The 9539-nt window shown below is 36.7% G+C and overlaps 1 protein-coding gene across 1 annotated transcript; it reads left to right on the forward strand.

Annotated features, from left to right (window-relative positions):
- Positions 1 to 2362: 2362 nt before the first annotated feature.
- Positions 2363 to 4563, forward strand: LOC610150 (lys-63-specific deubiquitinase BRCC36-like). Its single transcript, XM_038582456.1, is given in 3 exon segments — positions 2363 to 2941; positions 2944 to 3166; positions 3169 to 4563. Coding segments are annotated over 3 exon segments (858 nt in total). The 3' UTR covers positions 3225 to 4563.
- Positions 4564 to 9539: the final 4976 nt, after the last annotated feature.

The following is a 9539-nucleotide window of genomic DNA, read 5'->3' on the forward strand; positions in this document are numbered from 1 at the left end:
CCCCATTCAGTTGATAGTCTGCTTCTCCCTCTGCCCCTCCCTCTGCTCATTCTCTCTCTCTCTCTCTTTCTCTCTCTCTCTCTCTCTTTCACTTTCTTTCAAATAAATAAAATCTTTAAAAAAAAAAAAAAAGAAAAGAAAAAGAGGGGGCACCTGGGTGGCTCAGTGGTTGAGCAAATGCCTTCGGCTCAGTTCATGGTCCTGAGATCCTGATATCAAATCCCGCATCAGGCTCCCCATGGAGAGCTTCTCTCTCACTCTACTATGTCACTGCCTCTCTCTCTCTCTCATGAATAAATAAATAAATGACTCTTTAGTCCAAACACTTGCATATTAAATAAATTAGAAGGATTCCCTAAAGCTAATTTTTCTCACCTATAAAATGGATCCCCATTTTATAATAATGCAATAGTACCTGCTACCTTAGTCATTTGGGGGAATTGTAACAAAGATACCTAGACTGGGTGGCTTAAACAACAAATAGTTTTTTCTCATAGTTCTGGAGGTTGCGAAGTCCAATATCACGATGTCAACAGATTCTGAGTCTGGTGAGGGCACTTTTCCTGGTTCACAGACGGCCATCTTCTCACTGTATCCTCACATGGTGAAGAAGTAAAAGAACGCTCTAGAGTCTCTTTTGCAGGGGCAATAATCTCATTCATTAGTCTCTTTTGCAGGGGCAATAATCTCATTCATTTTGCAGGGTCAATAATCATGAGAGCTCTACCCTCATGACCTAATCACCTCCTCAAATCCCCATCTCCTAATTCAATCACATTGGGGGTTAGGCACTGAGCATGAATTTTGCAGGGACATAAACCTTTAGTCCATTTAACTTTATAACTTTATAAAGTTTTGAGATTTTGACAGTGCCTTGTACAGATCAGGTGTTAAATATACGTTGAATGACTGACTCAAATAAGATATTACTATTTAAAACATTTTGGGATCACTGGGTGGCTCAGTGGTTTAGTGACTGCCTTCGGCCCAGGGCATGACCCTGGAGTCCCGGGATCGAGTCCCACCTTGGGCTGCTGCATGGAGCCTGCTTCTCCCTCTGCCTGTGTCTCTGCCTCTCTCTCTGTGTGTCCCTCATGAATAAAATCTTTTTAAAAATTTTTTTAAATATAAAAAAAAAAACATTTTGCACACAATGTGGGCCATGATAAGCACTCAAAACATGATAGAAGGAATAATAGCAATAATAGTAATGTCAGTACTTATGATAGTTGCAGGGTAATATTAATGTTTATCAATGTTAATATTGATATATTTAATTTTGGATTGCTTGATAACTTTATCAAGAATAACACGAATTATGCCTCTATCAGGTTTCTACACTGTTGATGTGATATATGCTTTTCCTGTTCAGCTCTTCACCCATCCTTGACTATAGATTTTATCAAAACAAACTTTATACTATATTATTCTTCTAGTTTCCCCTTCTCTCTGAGCCTACCCTAAAAGTCTTAACATCCTGCGAAGGGTCAGGTCTATGATGTTATTGAATAGGTAACTACTTCAAGATAGGACATAAGTAATATTAAGATATGACCTGAACAGCTATCTCAATAAAGAGACAGGATAAATTTTACAAAGTAATTATCTGTGGGATCAAATCGACTTGAGTTTGAATTCTGACTCTGTTTTTCATTGAATTCTTGGAAAATTACTTGATCTCTCTGAATTCCAACTTCCTCTCTTATGTAATGGAGAGAAAAGCCTATACTGTTAGCTTTTTGTGAAGATTAAATGAAATAAAATGTGAATTAATATCAGTGGTATGTTGGTGATGTTTAAGAAATGGCCTTTTAGAGAAGCATTTTATGGTTTCATTCATTTGGAGAACACAAAAAATAGTAAAAGGGAATAAAGGGGAAAGGAGAGAAAATGAGTGGGAAATATCAGTGAGGGTGACAGAACATGACAGACACTTAACACTAGGAAACGAACAAGGGGTGGTGGAGGGGAGGTGGGCGGGGAGTTGGGGTGATTGGGTGATGGGCACTGAAGGGGGCACTTGATGGAATGAGCACTGGGTGTTATGCTATATGCTGGCAAATTGAACTCCAATAAAAAATATACAAAAAGAAAAGAAGAAGAAGAAAAAGAAAGAAAGAAAGAAAGAAAGAAAGAAAGAAAGAAAGAAAAAAAGAAAGAAAAAGAAACGAAAGAAAGAACGAAAAAAGAAAGAAAGAAATAAAGTACTCACCCTCCCTCCATCCCCCCTCCTACTCCCACCACCCCACAAAAAAACCCCCACAAAAACCCCGAAAAGGATAAAGAGGGAGCCCGCGCGCCGCCGCAGCGGGTTGGCCAGGCCCGGGCAGGCCAAGGCGGACGCTAGCGGGGTGGGACCAAGATGGCGGGGCAGGCGGTGCACCTGGAGTCGGACGCCTTCCTGGTGTGCCTCAACCACGCGCTGAGCACGGAGAAGGAGGAGGTGACGGGACTGTGCATCGGGGAGTTGAATGATGACACAAGGAGTGACTCCAAATTCACATATACCGGAACTGAAATACGCACAGTTGCTGAAAAGGTTGACACCGTCAGAATTGTTCACGTTCATTCTGTCATCATCTTGCGACGTTCTGGTAAGAGGAAGGATCGAGTGGAAATTTCTCCAGAGCAGCTGTCTGTGGCCTCAACAGAGGCAGAGAGGTTGGCTGAACTAACAGGTCGCCCCGTGAGAGTTGTGGGCTGGTACCATTCCCATCCTCCTATAACTGTTTGGCCTTCCCATGTTGATGTTCGCACACAAGCCATGTACCAGATGATGGATCAAGGCTTTGTAGGACTTATTTTTCCCTGTTTCATAGAAGATAAAAACACAAAGACTGGCCGGGTCCTCTACACTTGCTTTCAATCCATACAGGCCCAAAAGAGCTCAGAGTATGAGAGGATTGAAATCCCAATCCATATTGTACCTCATGTAACCATTGGGAATGGAAAGTATGCCTTGAATCTGCAGTTGAGCTGCCCAAGATCCTGTGTCAAGAGGAGCAGGATGCATATAGGAGGATCCACAGCCTCACACATCTGGACTCCGTAACCAAGATCCACAATGGCTCGGTGTTTACCAAGAATCTGTGCAGTCAAATGTCAGCCGTCATCGGGCCTCTCCTGCAGTGGTTGGAGGACAGACTGGAGCAAAACCAGCAGCACTTAAGGAATTGCAACAAGAAAAGGAAGAGATTATGCAAGAACTCTCTTCTCTAGAATAAAGTCGGAGACCAATGTGGAAAAATGAAAATATCCAGGTATAATTTTGAAGAACCTGGAGGACTCACATTACCTGACCTCAAGACTCACTCTAAAGCTACAGTAATCCAGACAGTGTGCTATATACCCACCTGCTTTTGACAAAGGTGTAAAAGCAATTCAATAGAGTAAGGATAGACAGTCTTTTCAACAAATTATGCTGGAGCAATTGACACCCATAGGCAAAACAATGAACTTTGACCTAAACTGCACACCTTAGACAGAAAGTAACTCGAAACAGATCATAGACTTAGATTTAAGATGTAAAACTATAAAACTTTTAGGAAAAAAATCATTGAAGAAACATCAGGATCTTGGGGCTAGGCAACAAACTCCTTGGCCTTCACTACAACAGCACAGTCCTAAAAGGAAATGATATACTGGACTTCATCAAAATGAAAAAATTTTGCTGTGTTAAAAAAAAAAAATCAAGAGGATGAAATTTTTGACAGAACTTATTGGCAAACCATATGTCTGATCAAACTTGACTATATAAAGTCAACAGTAAAAAAACCATCCAATCGAAAATGAGCAAAAGACACGAATAGACATTTCACTAAAGAGGATGTATGGATGGCAAGTAAGCACCTGAAGAGATGTTGAACTTGAGTAGTCATCAGGGAACACAAATAAAAACCACAATGAATTATGATTACATGCTTATCAGAATGGCTAAAGAAAAAATAGCGAAAATACCAGATGCTGTCAAGTGTACGAACTGGATCTCTCGTACCTTACTTATAGGAATGTTAAATGGTACAGCTACTCTACAAAAGAGTTTGGGATTTTCTAATAAAGTCAAACATACTTGTATCATACACCCCAGCGATTACACCCCTGGATATTTATCCCAAATAATGAGAAGCTATGATGGCACAAAAATTTGTACATGAATATTCTTAGCAGCTTTCTTTGTAATAGTTAAAAACTGGAAATAACCCAGATGTCCTGCAATCGAGTGAGTGATCAAACCAAACATCTGTACCGTGGAGTCCTACTCTGCAATGAGGAGAAACAGACAACTTTGATTCACACAACTTGGGTGGACCTCAAGGGTATCATGATGAATGAAAGGGCCAGTCTCAACAGGTCCCATACTGCATGGTTGCATTCTTGAAATGACAGGATTATAGAAATAAAGAATAATGATTGCCAGGGATAGGGACTGGACGGGGTATGGGATATGTGCGACTATAAAGGGATAACAGGGAGTTCCTTTGTGCTGATGGAACAGTTCTGAATCTTGATTATGGTGTTGATCACATTACCTAGGCTAAAATTCCGTAGACCTACACACACCCACAGATGAATGCATATTTTTAAAAACCCAAAATGCAACCAATAAAGAATACTATATACAAATAATGAAAAATATTGAAAATTTTAATTTATCCTATCTCTGAATAGCAATGTGGAATATATAAATTGGAAATAGTTTACATTGTAGAGCAATATCTATTCCAGCATGTTTTGGTTTTGGTTTTTGTAACTGAACATCTAACAAAAGGCTTTCTTGGTAACTTATCAGTGTATCACTAAAAATATTATTTAGAGAAGAACTTTATAGTATACTACATTATGCAAAAAGAAGAATGCTTTAGGGCACCTGGGTGGCTCAGTTGATTAAACATCTGCCTTAGGCTCAGGTCACGATCTCCAGGTCCTGGGATCAAGCCCTGTCGCCATGGGCTTCCTGCTCAGTAGGGAGCCTGCTTCTCCCTCTGCCCTTCCCCCTGCTCACCCACACTCTGTCTCGCACACGCTCTGTCTCCCTCTCAAATAAATAAAGAAAATCTTTTTCTAAAGGTAGAATTTTTCAATTTCCTCAGTGGGGATATTAAATTTTAATATTGGGTAACCTAAATATTTGTTATTTGTTAAATATTGTTCATTGTGTTCATAAGTATCTATTCTACCACCAGACCCTTAGAATGCAATTTCTGATTTTTTCTTTTTTAATAAAAATTCTAATGTCATTTCTAGTACATGGTACCAGAAAGTCATAGGAAAAGCTCATAATATTAAATAACCCTAAAAAGAGACAGACTTCAAAAGTAATTTTATATTGAGTCTTTCATAAAAGGCCAAATACAATCAAATAATCAGAGTATAGAAGTAGTAAGAATTGTTACCATGAGATCTACGCTTCTAACAAATTTTTAAGTGTACAATACAGTATTGTTAACTACAGGCACAATATTCTCCAGCATATCTCTTGTTCATCTTGCATAACTGAAATTCTGTGGTATTAATTAATAATTCTCCATTTCCCTTTGCCCCTAGCCACTGACACCCACCATTCCACTCTCTGATTCTGTAAGTTTGACTACTTTAGATACCTCATATAAGTGGAATCATGCAGTATTTGTCATATTTGTCTGGTTTGCTTCATTTAGCATAATATATTCCAAGTTTATGCATGCAGCTGCATATTGCAAAATTTCTCCTTTTTCAAACCTGAATAATATTCCAATGTATGTATATACCATGTATATACCATGTTTTCTTTGCCCATTCATCCACCAGTGGACATTTAGGCTTTTCCATATCTTGGCTAATGTGAATAGTGCTGCAATAAACATAGAGGTGCTCTTATCTCTTTAAGATCCTAATTTCAATTCTTTGGAATAAATATGAGAATTGGGATTGTTGGATCATATAGTTGTTCTATTTTTAATTTTTTGAGGGATGATATCTCATGGTTTTATTTTGTATTTTCCCTAATATTGGTAACATCAAGCATCTTTTCACATACATGTTGACCATTTGTATGCCTTCTTTAGAGAAATGTCTATTCAAGTCTTTAGTTCCTTTAATTAGTTCTTTTACTGTTGAGCTATAGGAGTTCCTTACATTTTAGAAATTAATCCCTTATCAGATATAAAGTTTATTAATATTTTCTATCAATCCATAGATTGCCTTTTCATTCTGTTGATGGTGTTCTTTGCTGTGCAAAAGCTTTCTAGTGGGAAATTACTTCATCATAATAAAAAAATATTTATGAAAAGCCTAAAGCTAACATCATATTCAATGGTGAAAAATTGAAAGGTTTTCTTCTAACTAGGAACAAGGTAAGATGCTTACTCTCTATTTGACATAGTACTGAAAGTTCTAGCCAGAGAAACTAGGCAAGAAAAAGAAATTTAGAAACACCCCTATCAGAAAAGAAGTAAAATTGTCCCTGTTTTCAGATAACATGATCTTGTACATAGAAAACACTAAAGACTTCATTTAAAAAAAAAAAAAAAACTATTAGAACAAATAAACTCAGTAAATTTACAGAACACAAAAATCAACATGCAACAATCAATTGTGTTTCTATACACCGACAATGAACTATCCACAAAGGAAATTAGGAAAACAATTCCATTTACAATAGCCCAAAAGGAATAAAGTACTCCAGAAGAAACTTAACTAAAGAGATAGATGATTTGCACACTGAAACCTACAAAACATTAATGAAAGAAATTGAAGACACAAATGAAAAAACTTCCAGTCTCATGGATTGGAAGAATGTAATATTGTTATCCAGGGGGATGGGTGGCTCAGCAGTTTAGCACCTGCCTTTGGCCTAGGGCCTGATCCTGGAGTCCCCGGATGGAGTTCCAAGTCAGGCTCCCTGCATTGAGCCTGCTTCTCTCTCTGCCTGTGTCTCTGCTTCTCTCTCTCTCTCTCTCTCTCTCATGAATTAATAAATAAATAAAATCTTAAAAAATATATTGTTATCCATACTATACAAAGTGATCTACAGATTCAGTGCCATCCCTATCAGAATCCAAATGCCTTTTTTTTTACAGAAAAGAAAAAGAATCCTAAAATTTGTATGGATCCATGGGAGACCTCCAAGACCCAAAATAATCTTGAGCCAGAAGAACAAAGTTGGAGAAAGCATCACACCTCCTGATTTCAAATATATTACAAAGCTATAATAATTAAAACCATATGGTATAGCCATAAGGACAGACATACAGACCAATGTAACTGAATCAATCCATTCCTAGAAATAAATCCATGCGTATACATCAGCTAATCTTCAACAAGGGTGCCAAGTATACACAATGAAGACAGTCCTTTTAACAAATGGTATTGGGAAAACTGGAAATCTGTGTACAAAAGAATGAAATCAGACCCTTTTCTTACATCATACAAAAAAAGTGACTCAAAATGGATTAGAGAGATGTAAATGTAAGCTCTGAAATTATAAAATTTTTGGAAGATTACATGGAAGAAAAGTTTCATGACATTAGTCTTGGCAAAGATGTTCTGGAAATGACACTGAGAGCACAGGCAATAAAAGCAAAAATAGACAAATGATATTCTCTATTACAGCTAAATAATTTAAAATACTGAAAACATCACCAAATATGTCCCTACCCTTCCATAAGTAAAGCAGCTAGAAGTATTTTTGTACAAGACTTTTGATGGACATGTACACTCATTAGGCTTGGGTATATGCCTGTGTATATCTGAGAATATACCTTGTGTATACCCGTATATATTCCAGACTAATGAAGATATATGCTCACCAAAATACTTGTACAAGAATCCTTATAGTAGCTTTATTCACAATAGGATAAACCTGGAAATATTTCAAATGCCAAATAACAGTAGAATGACTTAGTAAATTATGGTATATTCATACATACACAGCAATAAAAATTATGAATATACTACTATGTACAATAACATGAATCAGCCTCATAGCCATAATGTTTAGTAAAAGAAGTAAGACATAAAATAATTTATATGGTATATTTACATTTATTTGGAGTTCAAGTATTGTCAAAATTAATCTGTGGTTTTAAAAGTCAGAAAAGTGGTTTCCTTGTAGTGGTAGTCTCATTGATTTGACAGGGCATGAGGAAGTCTCTGAGGAGAGAAATTTTTCATATCTTAATCTTGTTAGTAATCACATAATTCATACATATTTTTAGAATACATTGAACTATGGGCTCAGGATACTTACATACCTTTTTAAAAATCTACTTAACTGTACACTAAGAAATGTTGCATCTTACTTTACATTTCTACATCTCAATTAAAAAAGATTAATTCCTCTAAATTAACTCATTACTAGTCTAATACTGGCTTAGTAATTGTTTAACCAGTATTGAAAAATGAGCACAGATTGAAACTTTTGTTAAAAAAATACAGTAAATTAAGAAAATAGAGCCGTTCAGAACAGATAAAAAGTAAAAATTACTCTAACTAGCATATTTAATTAACAACTAATATTTATGCTTAGCTCATAAGACCGTGAATTTGAATACACTTTCAGGCAGACGCAGCAAATTTCCCAACCTCTCATATCTTCTAATAGAAGCCTCAGGCTCTCTGGCTTTCTTTTTAAGCACTTACAATAAAAGATAATGTTTTTGTTAAATAATCAGTGCATTATCTTGAAAAGCGGTTCAAGAAATGAATTTTTTGCTCCAAGCAAATATTGCTTTTAAAGATCACATTAGAAGGCCCTTTCTTCTGGTCCATTTTCTATCTTCTCATTCCAGATATTGTCTAAAAATGGAAATGACTGAAAAGTATGATTTTTTAATGGAGATGCTGTGCATTTGATTAAGTAGCTATTTAGGGTGAAAAGCTGACAATGGCAGTTTACAAGTGCACCTACAGACCTCTTACTAGCCATGTGTGTGTACAAAGGAACTGGGATTCCATCCAGGAGATAAACGTGAATGGCCAGGAAGGTCCTAGAAAGAACCTGAATGATTCTGAACCAAGTGAAAAACTGTCCTATAGCCTAAATGTTTTAGGAGCTTCCCAGGGATAGCAGTAATTGACAGCTCTGCAACATGCACAGCCCACACAGAGGATTAAGTTCGCACAGCACCAAGGGAGGTCCTCTGTGCCCTATCAGCAAATCCAAGAGGAGAAGTGAAATACTGAAGGAGGAAAATACACCAGATTGTTAGGGAAAGCTTGTATCTTTCAGGAAAAAGAAAAAAAAAAAAGTTTGAAACGAGAGTGATAATATTCTTAGAAAATGTGGGAATAATTCTGTATCATGCTTGCCTAAATAAAATTTTATTATCAAATTTCATGGATGTACAATCCTTAAGAATTGCATTTTCTGAGAACAATATCTTCTAAAAAAGAAAAACATATAGTAATGTCTTTTCTGAGAGGCAAACTGAAAGAACTGATTGAAAATTCTACTGAGAAAATAACTAAAGGACAGAAAACACATTTTATCAAAAAAAAAGTGGACTATATGGCAGAGCATTTTAAAAGGGGGAAGATAAGAGTTGCATATTTTCCTACAG

This window comes from Canis lupus, chromosome 32 (assembly GCF_011100685.1).
Source record: "Canis lupus familiaris isolate Mischka breed German Shepherd chromosome 32, alternate assembly UU_Cfam_GSD_1.0, whole genome shotgun sequence".
NCBI classification, from domain to species: domain Eukaryota; kingdom Metazoa; phylum Chordata; class Mammalia; order Carnivora; family Canidae; genus Canis; species Canis lupus.